This window comes from Pygocentrus nattereri, chromosome 3, assembly GCF_015220715.1.
Source record: "Pygocentrus nattereri isolate fPygNat1 chromosome 3, fPygNat1.pri, whole genome shotgun sequence".
Classification (NCBI taxonomy): Eukaryota; Metazoa; Chordata; class Actinopteri; order Characiformes; family Serrasalmidae; genus Pygocentrus; species Pygocentrus nattereri.
In genome coordinates, this window is record NC_051213.1 from 2,118,508 (window position 1) to 2,144,667 (window position 26,160).

General features: G+C 46.3%; 1 protein-coding gene across 1 annotated transcript; it reads right to left on the reverse strand.

Moving 5' to 3' along the window:
- Positions 1-2,031: 2,031 nt before the first annotated feature.
- LOC108413806 (oocyte zinc finger protein XlCOF6-like) lies at positions 2,032-25,712 on the reverse strand. The gene is made up of 5 exons (XM_037536897.1): positions 25,546-25,712; positions 22,593-23,352; positions 19,282-19,455; positions 9,109-9,801; positions 2,032-3,523 (listed from the first exon to the last, which is right to left on the reverse strand). Exons 2-5 carry the CDS (start codon positions 23,222-23,224, stop codon positions 2,725-2,727), a joined length of 2,298 nt encoding a protein of 765 aa, XP_037392794.1. The 5' UTR covers positions 23,225-23,352; positions 25,546-25,712; the 3' UTR covers positions 2,032-2,724.
- Between the last annotated feature and the right edge of the window lie 448 nt (positions 25,713-26,160).

The window sequence follows — 26,160 nt, forward strand, 5'->3', positions numbered from 1 at the left end:
AGCTGGCCTGACTGCATGTCTTTGGACTGTGGGTGAAAACCGGAGAACCCGGAGGAACCCACGCAGACACGGGGAGAACATGCAGACTCCACACAGAGAGGACCCCAGTCAACCCAGGCCCTCCTCGCTGTGAGGCAACAGCGCCACCCACCACGCCACCGTGCCGCCCGATGCTCAAACAGCAGAACTGATTTTACTTAAACAAGATAAAAGATACTTGATTCAGTTTGAAGGTTCTGATATTTATTAATACAAAAAAGTTTATTTTCTTTACTGATTTACAACATATGGCCAACGCATGTGGACCTGACCATTACGTCTATATGAGCTTGTTGGATGTCCCAGTCCAAAACCGTGGACATCAATATGGAGTTGGTCTCCTTTGCGGCTCTAACAGCTTCCACTCTTCTGGGAAGCTTACTGCAAGATCTTGGAGGGCGTCTGTGGGAATTTGTCTGAAGAGCATTTGTGAGGTCAGACACCGATGTTGGATGAGAGGGCCTGACTCACAATCAATGTCCCAATTCATCCCAAAGACTGAACTCTGGACAGTGAAAGTAACCTATCAACAACATCCAGAAACGCCGCCGACTTCTCTGGTCTCGAGCTCATCTGAAATGGACTGATGCTGATAAGTCAACCGTTCAGAATGTTTGTGGAAATACTGGATAGTTTGTTGACCAGGCCAGAAAAGGGCCACCCAGATTGTTACCAGTGTAAAGCCTGGATCATGTTTAAAATGCAATGCAAAATACAACAATGAAGGCCCCGTACGATGGCACAGCTGAAGATGTGTGACTGAGTGCTGGGGAAGCAGGCTGAGGGTGGCTGACGCCAACAGACTCAACAGACTGATCCTCAAGGCCGGTGATGCTGTGGGTGTGGAGCTGGACTCGCTGACGGCCGTGTCGGAGAGGAGGACGCTGTCTGAGCTGCAGGCCGTTACGGACAATGGCTCCCACCCACTCTACGATACGGTGATGAGACACAGGAGCTCATTCAGTGCAAGACTCACTCTACCGAAATGACCACAGAGCGCCACAGGAGGTCATTCTTACCTGTGGCCATCAAACTCTATAACTCCTCCCTCAGTGTGTGATTCACAAAACTCAATACCAAACTGTTCATATGGGTAATAATAATGACTGTGTGCAAAAAATCAGAGGGACAATATTTTGAACTGTCTTATACTAGATGTTTAATATTTATTATTACAGTCGCCGCCACTTTACTGCGTTCATAAGAGCTTAAAGGTGTACATATTACAAATTTCTCTTTTGTTTTAAATTATTAAAGAATTTATTCTTTTACATAAATGGTTGCAACTGTAACAACTGCAATTTCCCTCTGGGATCAAGAAAGGATTCTGATTCTGAAAAAGGGCAAAAAATTCTGCTGTCCAAAGGTCAGTTCAGGTCAGTTCAGGTCTTTAGACCACAAACAATTATTAAAGGAAGGGTGATGTCAGGCATCGCATATGGAATGAGGCTATATTTACTAAAAAAAAGCTCAAATATTAAAACATCAGATATGGTGTTTTGTACTGTGCTCAACTCCAAACGGGTGAAACAGAATTGACCGAACACCTTTTCCTTTTTTACCCGCGTTTCTCATCCCGTCCCTTTTTTTGGACTCGGTAGGTCCCCTTTGATGTTTCGCTCCCTCTTTAGCGTCTTACAGCGTCTGATCAACTCCAAAGAGATCAGTGAGTCACAGAAGTCCTATTAGCCAACCGTAGCACAGGAGGCACAAATACTTTCACACAAAATTTCACTGTTCTTCCGTTGCTATGGTGACGAGCAGATCTCCAGGAGGAGGGTTAATGCACTGCTCTACACCTGTGGTGATTCAGTTATCAATTATTGTCCTAAGGACTTACTTATAAACAACACTGGCACATTTTCCAGGATCCTCAAGGTGTTTGAGGCCTTTCACAGGTGACTTTGGCCTTCTTCTTTTGGTCAATGGTACATAAATTGTCCCTCAGACCGCAGCAAGACATAACAAGCTTATACCATAATACGCACGGAATTAAATAATTCAGTGTGGGAGTTTTAATCACCATGTCGTACGTCTTTACATATTAACATCACGCACAGACTCAAAAAGAAGGTCCGGCTTGACGTTTAGGCCGCCAGTGATCTCACACTGATGGAGATGTGATGACAGTAGTAGATAATCCACTCACATCCTCAGAGACGCTCCTTCACCAGGTTCAGACTGAGCTCTCTTTGTCTCAGAGGTCTCCAAATCCCCAAATCTGACACCAGTGCAGCTTTAATGTGTCATCATGGACATAAGCAGGCATTCACACACTCCGTTCTTCAAGGGTTCTTTAGCAATGGCAGTGGTTCTGTGTAGAACCGTGAACACTGAAAGAAGCATTTGCATGCTTAAGTTCTCTGCAGGGTGAAATGGTTCTTCAGATTGACAGTTCTTCGGTTGTGTAAGAGTAGAACCCTTTTCAGAAAGGTTTCATAGAGAACAAGACTTACAATTAAATTTCACAGTTTAAGCAAGCAGATGGTTCTTTGAGTGTTCATGGTTCTATACAGAACCATCGCCTTGAATAAAGTCGTTATACAGATAATCACTGCAATCAGACAAGTTTAGAAAGCACGAGAGAGAGAAAGTCAGGAGCTCTTTTTCCCATAACGTTGGAAAACAGCAAAATTACAGGTCACGTGATTCACACTAACCTAAAAAAAAAACCTGATAAAAATCTTAGTTTTGTTTTCCATTTGACAAATTCATGTATGACGAGTTTTTAATCTCACTTTTAGTGCACTTGTGTGTCTTCAGACTTTTCGGGTACCCGAAGCTCCTGCCACACTCTGAGCAGTGATAGGGTTTCTCTCCGGTGTGAGTGCGCTGGTGACTTCTGAGGGTACCTCCGTCTCTAAAACTCTGCCCACAGTCCGAGCAGTAATACGGCCTCTCTCCCGTGTGGATGCGCAGGTGCACCTGCAGGCTGCTCTGGTGAGGGAAGCTCTTCAGACACACCGAGCAGTGGTAGGGCTTCTCTCCGGTGTGAGTGCGCAGGTGTTTTTTGAGGGCATCTCTGTCTCTAAAGCTCCTCCCACACTCCGAGCAGTCGTAGGGCTTCTCTCCCGTGTGAATGCGCTGGTGTCTTTTAAGGCAATCTCTGTCTCTGAAGCTGCTTCCGCACTCCGAGCAGCGATACGGCTTCTCTCCTGTGTGGATGCGTCCGTGGAGCTGGAGGCTACTCTGGCGATTAAAGCTCTTCCCGCACTCGGAGCAGCGGTACGGCTTCTCTCCCGTGTGAGTACGCTGGTGTAAGTGGAGCCCACCCTGTCGAGTGAAGCTCTTCCCACACTCGGAGCACTGATAGGGCTTCTCTCCTGAGTGAACACGTTTGTGCGACTGCAGGTGACTCCGTCGAGCGAAACAGTGGCCACAGTCGGAGCAGCGATACGGCTTCTCCGTGGTGTGAATTCGCCGGTGTGACCGGAGCAAACTCTGGTGAGCAAAACTCTTCCCACACTCTGAGCAGCGGTGGGTTCTCACCTTGTCCGTTTCCTGGTCCATTCTGTTGTGAGAAGCATCAGCGTGGAGAGCACCACAAGAGCTGCTGGAGCTTCTGGAGCTTCTTCTGTTTATGGCATTTCCTGATGTGTTCGTGGAGGTGGATTTAAGCTGCATCGGAACATGGACACTAGCAGACGGTGAGGACTTCCAATGAATGCCGTTTATTTCTGTAGGACACACATGACAACACTGTTAAGGATTGTACCCACAGACACGTAGAGCCGTCATTCCGTAGTCAGGGTCATGACCGTATTAGTGACTCCAGGTCTAAGCTGGACTTCTCAGTGGCCAACATAAACGGGGTTTTTGAAAACTGCCCTGTAGTTAACAAAATGATTCCCAACCAGATGCACTTTCCTATGAACATCACTGCAGCCTCTGAATTTCACGGTCATTAAGTATTTGGACTATAAACTCTGCTACATGCAAGCAAACAGTGAATTGACATCAAAACACTTTCAACCAAAAAAATTCCCTAAACATGCCAGATGGCTTTGCCCAGTGTGGTAGTGTAGCAGCTCTGGCAGTAGTGGAGTACCCTAAACCAGCAAAGTCATTACAAGGGAAAGTTGTTGGTAAGGAAAGGAAAACCATTGGGAAGGGAAGCAAAATCATTAGGAAGAAAAGCAAAATCCTTGGAAGGAAAGGAAAACCATTGGGAAGGGAAGCAAAATCATTGTGAAGGAAAGGACAAACGTCGGAAAGCAAACCAAAATCCTTGTGAATGAAAGGAAAAACACTGGAAAGGAAAGCAACATGATTAAGAAGGAAAGCAAAATCCTTGGGAATGAAAGGAAAACCATCGGGAAAAGAGAAAAAATCCTTGGAAGGAAAAGAAAACAATTGTGATGGGAAGCAAAATCCTTTGGAAGTAAAGGACAAACGTCGGAAAGCAAACCAAAATCCTTGGGAATGAAAGGAAAAACACTGGAAAGGAAAGCAACATGATTAAGAAGCAAAGCAAAATCCTTGGGATTGAAAGGAAAACCACTGTGATGGGAAGCTGTGGACACTGATCTGCTGGGCAGGGCTGTGAGCCGCCGCATGCTGATCACAGTGAACTGGACCCGAGCGGCCCTGCTGACCGGGCGAACTGCTCCAGCTGATCCAGGAACAGAGGAGCGTGTTCCCGCATCGTCCACTGAGGAGGTCAGTCCGCTGGTCCGCTACCTGAACAGGACCCTCCGCTGCTCAGTTATCTCGGCTTTTCCTAATAAAACGGGGATTAGTGCATCACTCTGAGCCCAATAAGCTGAAGCTGGCTTCTGACTGGGATTTCACCGGTCCACCTTAAATGGCGCAGCAGTGCCAGTGCAGCCCAGGCCGCTCGGGCGCCGGACTGCAGCTGCTGCGCCGTTTAAGGTGGACCGGACAGTAAGAGTAAGCTGGAATGGGCAGTAGACGCTCATTCACGGGAGGCACTGTAAACCTCGTATGTGAGGGTCAGTTATTATTAATATTATTATCATTAATAATATTAATAATAGAAACGCTGTAAACTGTGTTTATCATCTACCTCTCCTCTCTCCCTCCGACAGGCTGGATCTTCTTCTCCTCCACTTCACTGGGGCTCAGTCGCACTAGCGCCGCCACCTGGGCTGCAGTGGGACCTACACCTCATTATGTCTCACCATCAGAATCGCTTCATTTGGCCAGTGTCCTGGTCAGACGCACACACTGAGCCCCTAAAGTGACGGGATGATGGTTTTTTAATAAGGCGTGGCCACAAATTAATACACTGAGACCAAAATAACTGGGTTGAGGTCGCAAATCAATATACTGAGGCCACAAGTTACTATACTGGGGCTGTAACTTTTTATATTGAGGCCATAAATTTATCCACTGAGATCACAAATAACTATATTGAGGCCACAAATTAATATACTGAGACCAAAATAACTGTGTTCAGGTCGCAAATCAATATACTGAGGCCACAAGTTACTATATTGGGGCCATAACTTATTATACTGAGGCCACAAATTTATCCATTGAGATCACAAATTACCATGTTAAGGCCACAAATTACTATATTGAGGCCACAACTAACTGTATTAAGGCCACTTTATAACTGACTGGCTTACTCTATTTTTTTAATGCTCCTGTTTATAACAATGAAGTCAGTTACATTGAAACTATAGAATTTTTCTACCTCATATTTTCTAACTTAATGTTGTTTGATTTTCCAAATAAAGATATGATTTTCTGTGTCATACAGTCGCGTGTGAAGTTTGAACACGCCCAGCCAAATTACGGTTTGTTGATTTTTTTTTTTTTTTTTTACATTTAACATGTTCTCTATACGGAACACACTTACTGCATATGTTCATATGTTACCGCTCAATTTTTAACGTAAAAAAATTATTCACTTATTTTGGCATCACCAATGTATAAATATGTGAACGCATTTTGACAAAACCTCAATGCTTTTGTTCACACTACTGATGACAAGCGTAGTATACTGTGGGAACATATTATTTGGTCTTCTGTAAAGTCACAGTGCTAAATGTACACATGATATATCGTAAACTTTTACTGGCTGAGTTTATATTCAGTGTAAATTCTCAGGCAAAAGAGCCATTTTCATTGCCCTTGAAAGATGAATTATGAATTCAGGCAGCCCTCTTTGAAAGAAAAACTATAAAAACTGTTAAAGTGTTAAACTATAAAAATCCTCTAAACCGTGGTCACTATTAAGAGACCAGCTCTCACTCCATTTCATTGGCTACCAGGGGTCACCTGAGACCACATCGCTGTAAAGAGACCGGCACCGGCTCCGCTTCATTGGCCACCTGAGACTGCATCGCTGTAAAGAGACCGGCACCGGCTCCGCTTCATTGGCCACCTGAGACTGCATCGCTGTAAAGAGACCGATGCTGGCGCCGCTTCATTGGCCACCCGAGACCACATCGCTGTAAAGAGACCGGCACCGGCTCCGCTTCATTGGCCACCTGAGACTGCATCGCTGTAAAGAGACCGGCGCTGGCGTCGCTTCATTGGCCACCTGAGACCACATCGCTGTAAAGAGACCGGCACCGGCTCCGCTTCATTGGCCACCTGAGACTGCATCGCTGTAAAGAGACCGATGCTGGCGCCGCTTCATTGGCCACCTGAGACCGCATCGCTGTAAAGAGACCAGCGCTGGCTCCGCTTCATTGGCCACCTGAAACCACATCGCTGTAAAGAGACCGATGCTGGCGCCGCTTCATTGGCCACCTGAGACCGCATCGCTGTAAAGAGACCGATGCTGGCACCGCTTCATTGGCCACCTGAGACCGCATCGCTGTAAAGAGACCGGCGCTGGTGTCGCTTCATTGGCCACCTGAAACCACATCGCTGTAAAGAGACCGATGCTGGCACCGCTTCATTGGCCACCTGAAACCACATCGCTGTAAAGAGACCAGCGCTGGTGTCGCTTCATTGGCCACCTGAGACCTCATCGCCGTAAAGAGACCGGCGCTGGCTCCGCTTCATTGGCCACCTGAAACCACATCGCTGTAAAGAGACCAGCGCTGGCTCAGCGTCTTGAGTGAATGTAATCGAATAACTGCATGACATCAGCATAGCTATGAAAATTGAAATCATGTTTTGTGATGACATCACCTCGAGCAGGCGTGTCAAACTGGGGACCTTGTTTTGGAGATCAGCATTTACTCTCAGCTTCAGCTGTGTTCAGACTGCAGGTTTGTTTCTCAAATCAGATCTTTTGAGCGATCAGATCATACTTGTGTGTCCAGACATCACCAGTCTATCTGCATGGGTTGCCATGGTAACCACGTAAGCGTCAGTAACTATGTAGCTACGCTGGTGATGCGGATTTCAAACGCGGATGCAGGAGAGATGGAGGAGCATCATCGCCCCTCCAGAGCCTTCAGAACTCTCTTCATAATCATGGATCTTTGGAGCTCCTCCTGAATCCCAGCACTTCATCACTCTGGATTTGACACTGTTGTTTGTTTGTCGTGTGACACAAGACACTTTGAAATCCAATCTGAGTGGCCAGCGCATCCAGACTGAGAAGCATTTGAATGAGTCTGAATGGAACCGCATTTTAAACCGTCAACAAATGTGTTTTTTGTTGTCCAGACTATCAAAAATCAGTCTGGATACAACCTGGATATGGCATTCTGAACAAGGCCTACCGATCTGAATTCAGTTCACGATGACCTTAAATAGCTGAAGAGCTGAATCAGGTGTGTGTAACGTGCTGAAGTCTGCAGTGTTTTGGCCCACAAGGACTAGAACCTGACACATGAGAGGTAACATCCACAAAGAGAAAAGCAAATGTAACTGAATGAGAGATTCAGGCAACAGTCAATGATAGATAGAGAGAGAGAGAGAGAGAGAGAGAGAGAGAGAGAGATGTTCCTGCACAGGAGCTGCTTGATGAGTTCAGAGTAAATAATCACCTCTTGTTACAGTTTCAAATCAGCAACCAGTTGTACTTGTATTAGTTGTTCATTTATTTTTAAATATTTTATTCATTAGATAAACTTAGGACTAAAGTGAAAAGGCTAAAGTAGCAACAAAAAATGATATAAATCTTTAAAAATGAAGACTGCATGTAGTCAAACACACAAATCTAAATCAACCTTTATTTAAACTCAGCACACTGAAGGTGACCCTCATGTGCAATACAGCTGAGCATTAGAACAGAGAACAAAGGACTGTAAAGAACGAAGGCATTGAAATGAAAAGTAAAATAAAGGAACATATCAAACCGCTAAAAAAGACTAAATGAAATGTAAATTAGTAAATATTACAAAGTTTAAAAATACTTGATTTGGGACTTCTGGACAGTGACAATTGAGGTTCGTGTGCATCACATCCATCACCTACCGCTTAACCCTTGTAGCTCAAGTTTGAGACTTCTGGAGCTACCCAGAGCCTTTGTCAACAGCCAGGGCTCAAGTTCAGGACTTCCAGTACCACTCACAGGTTTCGTTGATAGTTGGGGTGCAGATTCGGGCCTGGTGCAACCCATAGCTCTTGTCAATGCTTGGGGCTCAGGTTCAGAACCTCTGGTGCTACCTACAGCTCTTGTTGACAGGGTTGTCTGCGGTGTCTATGGCTTTTGTCAGCACTTGGTGCTCGGTTCTTGCCTCAGTCCACACACGCATTTCTTTTTGGTGCTTCTTGGTGTTCTTCTTCCATTTGACAAATTCAGGTGTCACGAATTTTCAAATTCATTTGTGTGTATTTTTTCAAATACCTGAAGCTCAGGGCTTCTCTCTTGCATGAATGAGCTGGTGTCTTTTGAGGGCACCACTGTCCTTAAAACTCTTCCCACACTCTGAGCAGTAGAAGGGCTTCACATCTGTGTGGACGCGCTGGTGTCTTGTGACGCTACACTTGTCCCAAAAACCCTTCCCACACTCTGAGCAAAGATACGGCTTCTCTCCTGTGCGAACGCAGTGGTGTCGCTGGAGACGACTCGGTTGATTGAAACCCTTTCCACAGTCTGAACAGGTATACACCTTCAGGGCTTGGTGACTGCGCTGATGTTTCTGTAGACTACTCTGCTGAGCAAACCTTTTCCCACACTCCCAACAATAGTAGGGCTTCTCTCCTGTGTGAGTGCGCTGGTGTTTTCTGAGGGCACTGTTGTCTCTAAAACTCTGCCCACAGTCTGAGCAGTGATACGGTTTCTCTCCCGTGTGAATGCGGTGGTGTTTTTTAAGGGAAGCCTTTTCTCTAAAAGCCTGTCCACACTCTGAGCAGTGATACGGCCTCTCTCCTGTATGGACGCTCTGGTGTAGTTTCAGATGGCCCTGCTGAGTAAAACCCTTCCCGCACTCTGAGCACTGGTACGGCCTCTCCCCTGTGTGAACGCGCCGGTGAAGCTCGAGGATGTGCGGCTGAGTAAAACTCTTCCCGCACTCCGAACAGTGATATGGCTTCTCCTCCGCGTGAATATATCTGTGCAGTCGGAGACTTCGCTCTCGATTAAAACTCTTCCCACACTCTGAGCAGGAATGCGGTTTCTCTGCTGTGTGAATGCGTTCATGCTTTTTAAGGGTAGCTTTTTCTCTGAAACTCCGCCCACACTCCGAGCAGGCAAACGGCTTCTCTCCCGTGTGGATACGCTTGTGTATTTGGAGGTGACCCTGCCGAGTAAAACTCTTCCCACACATGGAGCAGAGGTGAGTTCTCACCTTGTCTGCTTTTTTTTGCGTCCTCTTGTGAGAAGCATCAGTGTGGTGGAGAGTAACAGAGGACATTTGCTGAGTTTTGGTGCTTCTTTTGGAGGCCATACTACTTTATTTTACCTCTACTGACCTCAGCAGTATGATATAGTCCTGTTTATGGCATCTCCTGATGCGCTTGTGGAGGTAGAAGCTAACAGCAGGTCATTCCTGAGGGGAAAAAAAAATTGACCAAAAATTACCAAAACATGAAACATAAGACATCCATACCTGAGTTCTAGCACACTTATACATCACATTTTATATCTGTCTTCTACTATCTTTGTCCATATTTTTGCTCATTTTCCATATTGTTGTGCGTCTTCGGTCTTGTGTGTGCACTGGATGATCATGGAGCAGAGAAAGGCATGTAAACAAAGCCTGACTGACCTTCTGCTCTAACCCAAGTAACCCAAACAACCCACCAGTGTAGCCTTTGAACTGTTATACAGCCTTATTCTTGCATTTTGTGGGCTGAGCAACTGTTGGACTGCCCACATTTCCAGAATGTACCCCATCTATGGTTAGGGTGTAAAATGTGGGGGTGTCAATAGAGGTCAATAGAGCTACTTCTGCGGCTGAGTCAGTTGCAGGGTGTTCTTCAGAGGCTGAAGACCGAAAGATCAAACACTCTTTTAATGAAGCAGGAGGTCAGCCTAGTGTCTGGAGAATAACATCATTCTTCTGCACCCAGTTTCACAGACTAAGTGACCCGAGGGAACACTGACAGAGTCTTGTTTATTTAGGAACTTAGATCGTTGCCAACATTAGGTATAGAAGCAACAGCTGCTCTTAGCCTAACCATAACAAAGCAGCAGGTGTGACAGAGTGACCATCTAGGAAGAGAAATAACTGAACAGAATTTCCTGGATAGAGCTTCACAGCAAACACAGACCACAGGACTGTTATAACACACAATACTGAATATAATTTCAATGCAATCCGTCACAATCCAGAGAAAACAAGCCGTCACTTCAACGCAATCCATCACAATCCAGAGAAAACAAGCCGCCGCTTCAACGCCATCCGACACACTCTAGATAAAACAAGCCGTCACTTCAACGCAATCCGTCACAATCCAGAGAAAACAATCCGTCACAATCCAGAGAAAACAAGCCGTCACTTCAACGCAATCCATCACAATCCAGAGAAAACAAGCCGTCACTTCAACGCAATCCGTCACAATCCAGAGAAAACAAGCCGTCACTTCAACGCAATCCATCACAATCCAGAGAAAACAAGCCGTCACTTCAACGCAATCCGTCACACTCTAGAGAAAACAAGCCGTCGCTTCAACGCAATCAAATCAAATCAAATCAAATTTATTTGTAGCGCTTTTTACAACGGATGTTGTCACAAAGCAGCTTTACAGGATTTCAGAAAAGACAAAGTTTCCACAGGACTGAAAGAATGTACAGAATGTACAGAATCCCCCCAGTGGGCAAGCCAGGGGCAACAGTGGCAAGGAAAAACTCCCTCAGAGCTGAGGAAGAAACCTTGGGAGGAACCAGGCTCACCAGGGGGGACCCATCCTCCTCTGGTCAAACTATCTACAAGTGATTATATTACTAATATTAATAGCAGTAATATTGGTATTAGGAACAACTAGGAGTCTATGAGAACATCAGGGTAGGGTGGGGAGCTCGTCCAAGGTAGGTGGTGGCAGCTGCGGCGTGGGCAGCTGGTCTGAAGTGGGTAGCAGGAGGGCTCGACAGTCGGTCGTCCTTCAGTGTCCGGCCGGACATGTGGGTGATTGTATACTCGGAAATAAAGCAGGGAGAGGGAATTAGTTTTATTCTGTCTGTTTGTACGTAAAACAGGGAATGTGAACATTTCCAGAGTGTGGCTAACGACTCCGGCAGATCTGACTATGACAGCTTAACTAACAGGAGAGAACCAGAAGGACACACAGACACGGCAGCACTCTGAGACAGTCTGGCATCCCTCCGCTCCACCGTCCACAAACCTGAGTGACCGCATGCGAGCAGCGGGATGACAGCACCAGCGTCTCAGTTTACTATAATTCCCTGTGTCCATGGACCCCTGGATCTGATGCCTTTATCTAAGGGGGAACATTAGCTACCAAAAGCTAAACTGAACAATCCGTCACAATCCAGAGAAAACAAGCCGTCGCTTCAGCGCAATCCGTCACGCTCTAGAGAAAACAAGCCGTTGCTTCAACTCAATCCATCACAATCCAGAGAAAGCAAGCAGTCACTTCAACGCAATCCGTCACAATCCAGAGAAAACAAGCCGTCGCTTCAGCGCAATCCATCACACTCTAGAGGAAACAGGCCGCCGCTTCAACGCAATCCGTCACACTCTAGAGGAAACAAGCCGTCGCTTCAACGCAATCTGTCACAATCCAGAGAAAACAAGCCGTCGCTTCAACGCAATCCATCAGACTCTAGAGAAAACAAGCCGTCGCTTCAACGCAATCCATCAGACTCTAGAGAAAACAAGCTGTTGCTTCAACTCAATCCATCACAATCCAGAGAAAGCAAGCAGTCACTTCAACGCAATCCGTCACAATCCAGAGAAAACAAGCCGTCGCTTCAACGCAATCCGTCACAATCCAGAGAAAACAAGCCGTCGCTTCAACGCAATCCGTCACACTCTAGAGAAAACAAGCCGCCGCTTCAACGCCATCCGACACACTCTAGATAAAACAAGCCATCGCTTCAACGCAATCCATCAGACTCTAGAGAAAACAAGCCGTTGCTTCAACGCAATCCATCAGACTCTAGAGAAAACAAGCCACCACTTCAACGCCATCCGACACACTCTAGATAAAACAAGCCATCGCTTCAACGCCATCTGACACACTCTAGATAAAACAAGCCATCGCTTCAACGCAATCCATCAGACTCTAGAGAAAACAAGCCGTTGCTTCAACGCAATCCATCAGACTCTACAGAAAACAAGCCGTCGCTTCAACGCCATCCGACACACTCTAGATAAAACAAGCCATCGCTTCGACGCCATCCGACACACTCTAGATAAAACAAGCCATCGCTTCAATGCAATCCATCAGACTCTAGAGGAAACAAGCCGCCACTTCAGCGCAATCCGTCACACTCTAGAGAAAACAAGCCATCGCTTCAACTCAATCCATCACAATCCAGAGAAAGCAAGCAGTCACTTCAACACAATCCGTCACAATCCAGAGAAAACAAGCCGTCGCTTCAACGCAATCCGTCACAATCCAGAGAAAACAAGCCGTCGCTTCAACGCAATCCGTCACACTCTAGAGAAAACAAGCCGTCGCTTCAACGCAATCTGTCACAATCCAGAGAAAACAAGCCGTCGCTTCAACGCCATCCGACACACTCTAGAGAAAACAAGCCGTCGCTTCAACGCAATCCGTCACACTCTACAGAAAACAAGCCGCCGCTTCAACGCCATCCGACACACTCTAGATAAAACAAGCCATCGCTTCAACGCCATCCATCAGACTCTAGAGAAAACAAGCCGTTGCTTCAACGCAATCCATCAGACTCTAGAGAAAACAAGCCGCCGCTTCAACGCCATCCGACACACTCTAGATAAAACAAGCCATCGCTTCAACGCCATCCGACACACTCTAGATAAAACAAGCCGTCGCTTCAACGCAATCCATCAGACTCTAGAGAAAACAAGCCGTCGCTTCAACGCAATCCATCAGACTCTAGAGAAAACAAGCCGTCGCTTCAACGCAATCCGTCAGACTCTAGAGAAAACAAGCCGTCGCTTCAACGCAATCCATCAGACTCTAGAGAAAACAAGCCGTCGCTTCAACGCAACCCGTCACAATCCAGAGAAAACAAGCCGTCGCTTCAACGCAATCCATCAGACTCTAGAGAAAACAAGCCGTCGCTTCAACGCAATCCATCAGACTCTAGAGAAAACAAGCCGTCGCTTCAACGCAATCCGTCACAATCCAGAGAAAACAAGCCGTCGCTTCAACGCAATCCGTCACAATCCAGAGAAAACAAGCCGTTGCTTCAACGCAATCCGTCAGACTCTAGAGAAAACAAGCCGTCGCTTCAACGCAATCCGTCACAATCCAGAGAAAACAAGCCGTCGCTTCAACGCAATCCATCAGACTCTAGAGAAAACAAGCCGCCGCTTCAACGCAATCCGTCACACTCCAGATAAAACAAGCCGTCGCTTCAACGCAATCCATCACACTCTAGAGAAAACAAGCCGTCGCTTCAACGCCATCCGACACACTCTAGATAAAACAAGCCATCGCTTCAACGCAATCCGTCACACTCCAGATAAAACAAGCCGTCGCTTCAACGCAATCCGTCACACTCTAGAGAAAACAAGCCGCCGCTTCAACGCCATCCGACACACTCTAGATAAAACAAGCCATCGCTTCAACGCAATCCATCAGACTCTAGAGAAAACAAGCCGTTGCTTCAACGCAATCCATCAGACTCTAGAGAAAACAAGCCGTCGCTTCAACGCAATCCGTCACACTCTAGAGAAAACAAGCCGCCGCTTCAACGCCATCCGACACACTCTAGATAAAACAAGCCATCGCTTCAACGCAATCCATCAGACTCTAGAGAAAACAAGCCGTTGCTTCAACGCAATCCATCAGACTCTAGAGAAAACAAGCCGCCGCTTCAACGCAATCCGTCACACTCCAGATAAAACAAGCCGTCGCTTCAACGCAATCCATCACACTCTAGAGAAAACAAGCCGTCGCTTCAACGCCATCCGACACACTCTAGATAAAACAAGCCATCGCTTCAACGCAATCCGTCACACTCCAGATAAAACAAGCCGTCGCTTCAACGCAATCCGTCACACTCTAGAGAAAACAAGCCGCCGCTTCAACGCCATCCGACACACTCTAGATAAAACAAGCCATCGCTTCAACGCAATCCATCAGACTCTAGAGAAAACAAGCCGTTGCTTCAACGCAATCCATCACACTCTAGAGAAAACAAGCCGCCGCTTCAACGCCATCCGACACACTCTAGATAAAACAAGCCATCGCTTCAACGCAATCCATCAGACTCTAGAGAAAACAAGCCGTCGCTTCAACGCAATCCGTCACACTCTAGAGAAAACAAGCCGTCACTTCAACGCAATCCATCACAATCCAGAGAAAACAAGCCGTCACTTCAACGCAATCCGTCACACTCTAGAGAAAACAAGCCGTCGCTTCAACGCAATCAAATCAAATCAAATCAAATTTATTTGTAGCGCTTTTTACAACGGATGTTGTCACAAAGCAGCTTTACAGGATTTCAGAAAAGACAAAGTTTCCACAGGACTGAAAGAATGTACAGAATGTACAGAATCCCCCCAGTGGGCAAGCCAGGGGCAACAGTGGCAAGGAAAAACTCCCTCAGAGCTGAGGAAGAAACCTTGGGAGGAACCAGGCTCACCAGGGGGGACCCATCCTCCTCTGGTCAAACTATCTACAAGTGATTATATTACTAATATTAATAGCAGTAATATTGGTATTAGGAACAACTAGGAGTCTATGAGAACATCAGGGTAGGGTGGGGAGCTCGTCCAAGGTAGGTGGTGGCAGCTGCGGCGTGGGCAGCTGGTCTGAAGTGGGTAGCAGGAGGGCTCGACAGTCGGTCGTCCTTCAGTGTCCGGCCGGACATGTGGGTGATTGTATACTCGGAAATAAAGCAGGGAGAGGGAATTAGTTTTATTCTGTCTGTTTGTACGTAAAACAGGGAATGTGAACATTTCCAGAGTGTGGCTAACGACTCCGGCAGATCTGACTATGACAGCTTAACTAACAGGAGAGAACCAGAAGGACACACAGACACGGCAGCACTCTGAGACAGTCTGGCATCCCTCCGCTCCACCGTCCACAAACCTGAGTGACCGCATGCGAGCAGCGGGATGACAGCACCAGCGTCTCAGTTTACTATAATTCCCTGTGTCCATGGACCCCTGGATCTGATGCCTTTATCTAAGGGGGAACATTAGCTACCAAAAGCTAAACTGAACAATCCGTCACAATCCAGAGAAAACAAGCCGTCGCTTCAGCGCAATCCGTCACGCTCTAGAGAAAACAAGCCGTTGCTTCAACTCAATCCATCACAATCCAGAGAAAGCAAGCAGTCACTTCAACGCAATCCGTCACAATCCAGAGAAAACAAGCCGTCGCTTCAGCGCAATCCATCACACTCTAGAGGAAACAGGCCGCCGCTTCAACGCAATCCGTCACACTCTAGAGGAAACAAGCCGTCGCTTCAACGCAATCTGTCACAATCCAGAGAAAACAAGCCGTCGCTTCAACGCAATCCATCAGACTCTAGAGAAAACAAGCCGTCGCTTCAACGCAATCCATCAGACTCTAGAGAAAACAAGCTGTTGCTTCAACTCAATCCATCACAATCCAGAGAAAGCAAGCAGTCACTTCAACGCAATCCGTCACAATCCAGAGAAAACAAGCCGTCGCTTCAACGCAATCCGTCACAATCCAGAGAAAACAAGCCGTCGCTTCAACGCAATCCGTCACACTCTAGAGAAAACAAGCCGCCGCTTCAACGCCATCCGACACACTCTAGATAAAACAAGCCATCGCTTCAACGCAATCCATCAGACTCTAGAGAAAACAAGCCGTTGCTTCAACGCAATCCATCAGACTCTAGAGAAAACAAGCCACCACTTCAACGCCATCCGACACACTCTAGATAAAACAAGCCATCGCTTCAACGCCATCTGACACACTCTAGATAAAACAAGCCATCGCTTCAACGCAATCCATCAGACTCTAGAGAAAACAAGCCGTTGCTTCAACGCAATCCATCAGACTCTACAGAAAACAAGCCGTCGCTTCAACGCCATCCGACACACTCTAGATAAAACAAGCCATCGCTTCGACGCCATCCGACACACTCTAGATAAAACAAGCCATCGCTTCAATGCAATCCATCAGACTCTAGAGGAAACAAGCCGCCACTTCAGCGCAATCCGTCACACTCTAGAGAAAACAAGCCATCGCTTCAACTCAATCCATCACAATCCAGAGAAAGCAAGCAGTCACTTCAACACAATCCGTCACAATCCAGAGAAAACAAGCCGTCGCTTCAACGCAATCCGTCACAATCCAGAGAAAACAAGCCGTCGCTTCAACGCAATCCGTCACACTCTAGAGAAAACAAGCCGTCGCTTCAACGCAATCTGTCACAATCCAGAGAAAACAAGCCGTCGCTTCAACGCCATCCGACACACTCTAGAGAAAACAAGCCGTCACTTCAACGCAATCCGTCACACTCTACAGAAAACAAGCCGCCGCTTCAACGCCATCCGACACACTCTAGATAAAACAAGCCATCGCTTCAACGCCATCCATCAGACTCTAGAGAAAACAAGCCGTTGCTTCAACGCAATCCCTCACACTCTAGAGAAAACAAGCCGCCGCTTCAACGCCATCCGACACACTCTAGATAAAACAAGCCATCGCTTCAACGCCATCCGACACACTCTAGATAAAACAAGCCGTCGCTTCAACGCAATCCATCAGACTCTAGAGAAAACAAGCCGTCGCTTCAACGCAATCCATCAGACTCTAGAGAAAACAAGCCGTCGCTTCAACGCAATCCGTCAGACTCTAGAGAAAACAAGCCGTCGCTTCAACGCAATCCATCAGACTCTAGAGAAAACAAGCCGTCGCTTCAACGCAACCCGTCACACTCTAGAGAAAACAAGCCGTCGCTTCAACGCAATCCATCAGACTCTAGAGAAAACAAGCCGTCGCTTCAACGCAATCCATCAGACTCTAGAGAAAACAAGCCGTCGCTTCAACGCAATCCGTCACAATCCAGAGAAAACAAGCCGTCGCTTCAACGCAATCCGTCACAATCCAGAGAAAACAAGCCGTTGCTTCAACGCAATCCGTCAGACTCTAGAGAAAACAAGCCGTCGCTTCAACGCAATCCGTCACAATCCAGAGAAAACAAGCCGTCGCTTCAACGCAATCCATCAGACTCTAGAGAAAACAAGCCGCCGCTTCAACGCAATCCGTCACACTCCAGATAAAACAAGCCGTCGCTTCAACGCAATCCATCACACTCTAGAGAAAACAAGCCGTCGCTTCAACGCCATCCGACACACTCTAGATAAAACAAGCCATCGCTTCAACGCAATCCGTCACACTCTAGATAAAACAAGCCGTCGCTTCAACGCAATCCGTCACACTCTAGAGAAAACAAGCCGCCGCTTCAACGCCATCCGACACACTCTAGATAAAACAAGCCATCGCTTCAACGCAATCCATCAGACTCTAGAGAAAACAAGCCGTTGCTTCAACGCAATCCATCAGACTCTAGAGAAAACAAGCCGCCGCTTCAACGCCATCCGACACACTCTAGATAAAACAAGCCATCGCTTCAACGCAATCCATCAGACTCTAGAGAAAACAAGCCGTTGCTTCAACGCAATCCATCAGACTCTAGAGAAAACAAGCCGTCGCTTCAACGCCATCCGACACACTCTAGAGAAAATAAATGAAAACTTTAAATTCTATAATATGACGTTTTTGGCGAATATGAGTAAAATATGCTACCCATGTATAAATAATGTTTTTTTCTCATGTACTTTTCTGTGTTACACACGTTTGTTCTTGCATGTTGATAAATGGCTGAAATGTATGTCCCGTATTTGAAAAAGGCCAATTTCAAATAAGCTGGCACATGCGCTACATACATGGCCATATGAGAACACTGTAAGTGGAATTTAATGCAAATACATGCTAATACATGACATACACTTTTAAAAAGATGGTTCTTCAAGGCTTCTTTAGCAAAGACGGTGGTTCTATGAAGAGCCATGAACACTCAAAGAGCCATTTGCAGGCTTCAGTGCTTCTTTGCATGGTGAAACTGCTCTTCAGCTTGATGTAGAATGTGTTATATGGTTCTACATAGCACCCAAAAGGGTTCTGCTACTGTGTACAATGTCAAGGTGTTAACAATAGAAGAAAGAACTCTTTTTGGGTCTACATAGAACCATCTGGTTGCATGCATAAAGGGTTCTTTGCATAGTGAAACAGTTCTCCATATTGATTGAGAATATGGCGTCTATGGAACTTTTTAGAGGTTCCGTATAGCAGCAAAAGGGGTTCTTCTATTGACATCATAGTAATAAAGGAACCTTTTAGGTGCTGTATTCTCCATCAGTCTGAAGAAGCATTTCACCGTGCAAGGGGGAATATATGTACGCAATCAGATGGTTCTATATAGAACCAAAAAGACTTCTAATGTTATAAGCCTGACATCGTACACAGTAGCAGAACTCTTTTTTGGTGCTATATAGAACCATATACACATCAATCTGAAGAACCATATCACCATGCAAGGGGTAATTTATTCATGCAAGTGGTTCTATACAGAAATCATGGTTCTTAATAGAACCGGAGCAGCCGTTATTTACCGGATAAACAGATCCTACAGAGCTCTTTGTTTGAGGAACCCAAACCAGCAGCAGGCGCGAGCTGGAGCGTCACTCCATCTGCAGAAGAGCTCACATCTGTCACTCTGCTGTCAATCAACCACGGAATAAAGCGGTGATCTGATCGGCTCCTCACCTCCAGCCCCGCAGCTCCTGTCTGCTCCTCCGGCGGTGTGGAGCGCTGATCTTCCGCCTCTCCGCTTCGCTGGCCTCGGGGATGCAGTCACACGGATCAGCGCCACCACGTGGGACCAAGAGGGGCGGTCTCTTCACTCCACCCGCATTCCGGTCAGCTCCGCCTGCTGCACCCCTATTCGACAGTAGCAGGGTCAGTTTCAGGAGAGCCTAGCTTCCCATTTCTCCCGTTGAAGGAGGACTCATTATAATGGGTGTGAGACGCTCCGTTCTAGATAACCTTACCGAGTCAGAACCGTTCCCAGTGGTGGTGATGGGAACCAGACGTCCCTCTAAAAGCTCCTCACAGAAAGTTCCTACATGAACTGGTTCTGAATTCACTGCCTGATGACTGAGACGCTGTTTTATGAGAGTTTAGAGAACTTCAACTCCATTCATGGTGGAGGGAGACATGCAGGGCGCTGTGTGGCAAAATAGTCTACTGAGAGCTGATTGGTTAGAGTTACTGCTACTGAGAGCTGATTGGTTAGCGTTACTGCTACTGAGAGCTGATTGGTTAGAGTTACTGCTACTGAGAGCTGATTGGTTAGCGTTACTGCTACTGAGAGCTGATTGGTTAGTGTTACTGCTACTGAGAGCTGACTGGTTAGTGTTACTGCTACTGAGAGCTGATTGGTTAGTGTTACTGCTACTGAGAGCTGATTGGTTAGCGTTACTGCTACTGAGAGCTGATTGGTTAGAGTTACTGCTACTGAGAGCTGATTGGTTAGAGTTACTGCTACTGAGAGCTGATTGGTTAGCGTTACTGCTACTGAGAGCTGATTGGTTAGTGTTACTGCTACTGAGAGCTGATTGGTTAGCGTTACTGCTACTGAGAGCTGATTGGTTAGTGTTACTGCTACTGAGAGCTGATTGGTTAGAGTTACTGCTACTGAGAGCTGATTGGTTAGAGTTACTGCTACTGAGAGCTGATTGGTTAGCGTTACTGCTACTGAGAGCTGATTGGTCAGTGTTACTGCTACTGAGAGCTGATTGGTTAGTGTTACTGCTACTGAGAGCTGATTGGTTAGTGATACTGCTACTGAGAGCTGATTGGTTAGTGTTACTGCTACTGAGAGCTGATTGGTTAGTGTTACTGCTACTGAGAGCTGATTGGTTAGCGTTACTGCTACTGAGAGCTGATTGGTTAGAGTTACTGCTACTGAGAGCTGATTGGTTAGTGTTACTGCTACTGAGAGCTGATTGGTTAGCGTTACTGCTACTGAGAGCTGATTGGTTAGAGTTACTGCTACTGAGAGCTGATTGGTTAGCGTTACTGCTACTGAGAGCTGATTGGTTAGAGTTACTGCTACTGAGAGCTGATTGGTTAGAGTTACTGCTACTGAGAGCTGATTGGTTAGCGTTACTGCTACTGAGAGCTGATTGGTTAGTGTTACTGCTACTGAGAGCTGATTGGTTAGTGTTACCTCTACTGAGAGCTGATTGGTTAGAGTTACTGCTACTGAGAGCTGATTGGTTAGCGTTACTGCTACTGAGAGCTGATTGGTTAGAGTTACTGCTACTGAGAGCTGATTGGTTAGAGTTACTGCTGCTGAGAGCTGATTGGTTAGTGTTACTGCTACTGAGAGCTGATTGGTTAGAGTTACTGCTGCTGAGAGCTGATTGGTTAGTGTTACTGCTACTGAGAGCTGATTGGTTAGTGTTACTGCTACTGAGAGCTGATTGGTCAGTGTTACTGCTACTGAGAGTTGATTGGTTAGAGTTACTGCTACTGAGAGCTGATTGGTCAGTGTTACTGCTACTGAGAGCTGATTGGTTAGCGTTACTGCTACTGAGAGCTGATTGGTTAGCGTTACTGCTACTGAGAGCTGATTGGTTAGCGTTACTGCTACTGAGAGCTGATTGGTTAGCGTTACTGCTACTGAGAGCTGATTGGATGGTGTTACTGCTACTGAGAGCTGATTGGTTAGTGTTACTGCTGCTGAGAGCTGATTGGATGGTGTTACTGCTACTGAGAGCTGATTGGTTAGTGTTACTGCTGCTGAGAGCTGATTGGATGGTGTTACTGCTACTGAGAGCTGATTGGTTAGCGTTACTGCTACTGAGAGCTGATTGGTTAGCGTTACTGCTACTGAGAGCTGATTGGATGGTGTTACTGCTACTGAGAGCTGATTGGTTAGCGTTACTGCTACTGAGAGCTGATTGGATGGTGTTACTGCTACTGAGAGCTGATTGGTTAGCGTTACTGCTACTGAGAGCTGATTGGTCAGAGTTACTGCTACTGAGAGCTGATTGGTTAGCGTTACTGCTACTGAGAGCTGATTGGTTAGAGTTACTGATACTGATGCCTGTATATGGCTGGGTCCTTGGCCCACATCTGGCTAATACACTATATAATATGTAAAAATAATGAATGTGGCCCACATCTGGACCAACTACATTATTGTTCACACCAGAATTGGCCCATAAATTTAGACACAGGCTAAGTCTGGTGTTTGGCCTTTTACTGGCCCATATGCCTAACATCTGCCTGGTAATCAACCAACACTTATATAGCAAAGATGGAATTGGCTTGGCTTCCTTTGACCTTATACTTTTAAAAACTGAGAAATTCCCAAATAAACAGCTGGAAACCTGTTTAATTTTGTATATTTAGACAGCTTCATTCAGACATTCACTGTGGACTCATGGGCGCCCACTATGATTTCACAGTTTTCATCATTGCATGTTTTTGATGAGGGGAGAAATATGAATTGGCCAGGGTCCCTTAAATTGGCTCCAGCATCACAGCCAAGCTACTAAACCCTCGAACGGCTGAGACTGGGCACGTGTTAAAAACAGCGCCGTGGATAGGGCTGCTCACCACTCCGGGCAAGTGTGCTCACTGCCCCCTAGTGTGTGCGTGTGTGTGTGTTTCACTGCACGGATGGGTTAAATGTAGAGGTCTAATTCCTCTGTGTCCTCTGATCGTTCCGAATTTTAAAAAATGAATGAATTATGCCATTTTAAGAAGGAACTTTTGACTTTTTTAACCAGAAGCAGCACTAAGTGATAAAGAATATGCACAAAACACAGTTTATATTTAATGCGTCATATAGATGATTATAATTCTAAGCCCATCGTGTGAAAGAAAGAGTCAGGACCTTTTCGCATATGACAGCTGTTTCAATTGGAAATTATTTTAACAGAAAATGAAAATAAGTTCCATCGTTCACGTCAATCTACAAAAACCCATAATAAAACACACGTTGACTTGAGTCATCAGTTTCGCCTCTGTTGGTACATCTGTGCGTCTCTGAATAACCAGTCGGTCATTCGGCTTGCGTGTGGACGCGCTGGTGTCTCTGGAGGTGGCTCAGCTGATTGAAGCTCTGCCCACAGCGCGAGCAACAGTAAGGCTTCTCTCCTGTGTGAATGAGTTGGTGTCGTCTGAGGTTCCGTATGTCGCTGAAACTCTTTGTGCAGTGTGAACAGTAATAGGGTTTGTCTCCTGTGTGAACGAGCCGGTGCAGCTGGAGGTAGCTGGGTCGGGTAAAACTCTTCCCGCAGTCCGAGCAGCGATACGGCTTGGCGCCGGTGTGAACGTGCTGGTGGCGCTGGAGGTTGCTCTTCTGATAAAAGGTCTTACCGCACTCTGAGCACTCATGCGGCTTCTCTCCGGTGTGAATGCGCTGGTGTGCTCTGAAATTTCCTCGGTCACTGAAACTCTTACTGCAATGCGAGCAGTTATAAGGCTTCTCTCCGGTGTGGATGCGCTCGTGCACTTGCAGAGAGCACTGCTTAGTAAAACTCTTCCCACACTCCGGACACCGGTAGGGCTTCTCCCCTGTGTGAATGAGCCGATGTGTTTGGAGGATGATTTTTCGCTTAAAAGTCTTCCCACACTCCGAGCAGTGGTACGATCTCTGCTGAGGACCAGAGCTGCTACTGGATGCCATGTTCATATTTCAACCATTTTCTGACCTCAGCAGTGAGACACACTTCGAGGAACCTCCTGATTGGTTTTTGGAGGCAAACTTAAACTGCAGGAAAAGTAGTCGGAAGAAGAATTTCAACAGGGCATCATTCGTTTCTAGAAGAGAAAAGAATGACAAAGAAAAATCAGCGGAAAATGCCACTGTCTAACGTAGTGTTTCTTGGTCTCTGTTTCTTCAGGAATGAAAGTTTGTAAGAGAAAAGATGTGATAGAGAAACCGACAGGAGGAGAAGGAGAGAGAAGAATTGACACAGGGAGGAGGAGTTAGAGAGGAAGCGATGCGGGGAGAAAAAGGAGGCACACCGATTTTTCAAAATTTCTCATTAATAAGATTCTTAGCGGTCACAGTTATTGAGATTTTTACTCACCGAGCTGGAGCTGCTCACAGTGGTGTTGATAGGAACCAGACGTCCCTCTAAAAGCTCCTCACAGAAAGTTCCTACATGAACTGGTTCTGAATTCACTGCCTGATGACTGAGACGCTGTTTTATGAGAGTTTAGAGAACTTTTGGTGAGAGTAGAGAGCAGGTGGAAGAGAATCTGGAGAGGTGGAGGTTTGCACTGGAGAGGAGAGGAATGAAGGTCAGTAGAGACAAGACGGAATACATGTCTGTGAATGAGAGGGAGGCAGGTGGAAAGGTGAAGATGCAAGGAGTAGAGGTCGTAAAGGTGGATGACTTCAAATATCTTGGGTCAACCATCCAGAGCAATGGACAGTGTAGAAAAGAGGTGAAGAAGAGGGTGCAGGCAGGATGGAGTGGGTGGAGACGGGTGTCAGGGCTGATGTGTGACAGAAGGATAGCAGCAAGAGTGAAAGGGAAGGTTTACAAGACAGCAGTGCGTCCTGCTATGATGTCTGCTTTGGAGACTGTGGCTCTGTCTAAAAGACAGGAGGCTGAGCTGGAGGTGGCGGAGATGAAGATGCTGAGATTTTCGTTGGGAGTGACCAGGCTGGACAAGATTAGAAATGAGCAGATCAGAGGGACGGTGAAGGTGGAGCAGTTTGGAGATAAAGCCAGAGAGGCCAGGTTGAGATGGTTTGGACATGTGTTGAGGAGGAATGGTGGATATATTAGGCAAAGAATGTTGGAGATGGAGCTGCCGGGCAGAAGGAGAAGAGGTAGACCTCAGAGAAGGTTTGTGGATGTAGTGAAGGTGGACATGGAGATGGTTGGTGTGAAAGTAGAGGAGACAGTGGATAGGGCAAGATGGAGGCAGATGATCCACTGTGGCGACCCCTAAAGGGAGCAGCCGAAAGAAGAAGAAGAGAACTTCAACTCCATTCATGGTGGAGGGAGACATGCAGGGCGCTGTGCGGCAAATAGTCCCCAAAGTAAACTGATTATTCCAGATTTTCCACTGTTTTCCATCATCAACATTCCATATAAACTCAGAAGACTCGTGTAGGTTCTCTGGTGGTTCTGGATGGTAAATAAAGTGTCTATATCTGTGTTGTAGTCATGGTGACGCCTGGTTCCCATCACCACCACTGTAAAGGCGCCTGACTCAGGCACTTTCTCTAGAAATTGAGCATTTCATGTCAAACCACTCTGACTTGGTCTACAGTATTACGCAGGTATTTTGTGAAATTCCTGTGAAATCCCCGACGGGGAAAGGGCAGTAACAGCCATGTGTAATCTCACTGTATTGAAACACGTTTGATAAATTTAGCTTTTTGGATTTTTAAAAATTTTATTTTTTAGGGTGGGCAATATGGCAAAATATGATACTTCAAGAAATGAACACAATGTTTAGTTTTCTGGGGTTTGATACATGTTAGAACTGGCAAAAATTAAAAAAGCAATGCCACATTTTAAAAACACTATTAAACTGATTATTTACTGTTCTTTACATTTACGGCATTTGGCTGACGCTCTTATCCTGAGCGACTTACAATTTGATCATTTTACACAGGGAGGCCAAGGTGGTGTTAGGAGTCTTGCCCAAGGACTCTTATTGGTACAGTGTAGGGGGCTGACCCAGGTGGGGATTGAACCCCAGTCTACAGCGTAGAAGGCAGAGGTGTTACCCACTTCCTACTGTAACTACATAAGTCTTGATAAACAGAGCCTATCACACTCACTGTGTAATGAAACAATGATGCAGTTCTGTGATCTTTCAACACTGTGCACTCTTAAAAAACATGGTTCTTCAGGGGTTCTTCAGTAAAACAATGGCTCTATGAAGAACCATGAACACTCAAAGAACCATCTGCAAGTTCAGATGGTTCATTTACAACCCCAACGCCTTCCGTAGAACAGCACAAACACCACATTAAGCTCTGCTTACCAGAGGTTCTCATACCCATGCAGGTCTGGATGGAGCAGGTTCACATGTTCTGCACTGAGATTTTCACCAAAACAAACCGTTTCAGGATCAGTCACAGTGACCACGCAGCGACGGACCTCCTCACTTCCTCTAACACCTCCTGCCTCTCCTGAGGAGGCGTGGAGCAGGAGCTTCCTCTTCTCCGCGGTGGTGGGGTTGGAGATGTGACGTTACCGCCACCCAGTGGTCTACTGGGGGCGTCACGCTGGAACCACGCTTAACCTGGCTTTTTATTCCACCCGTATTCAGGCAAAGCCAGCATCCTGCGCGCTTATGTGGCAGGAAGCGTGGAGTGGGTGAGTTCAGTGATTCTGGGATTCGAGACAGGAGTGGCGCCCCCTGGAGGCACATTTCAAAATAAATAAAAAATAACATCTAGGCCAATCTGATATGTAAGACTACTCATTCTCTTGTAAGAATATCATAAAATAATCTCAGTCTAGATTTTTTTTTGCTATAGTAACTTTATTGAGTGAAACTAGCTCACTATATTCAGGGGTTTTCCATGGTTTGAATAATTAATCTATCTCAAGAGCAACACTAAAACTGACACATCTGCATTAACACTGACACATC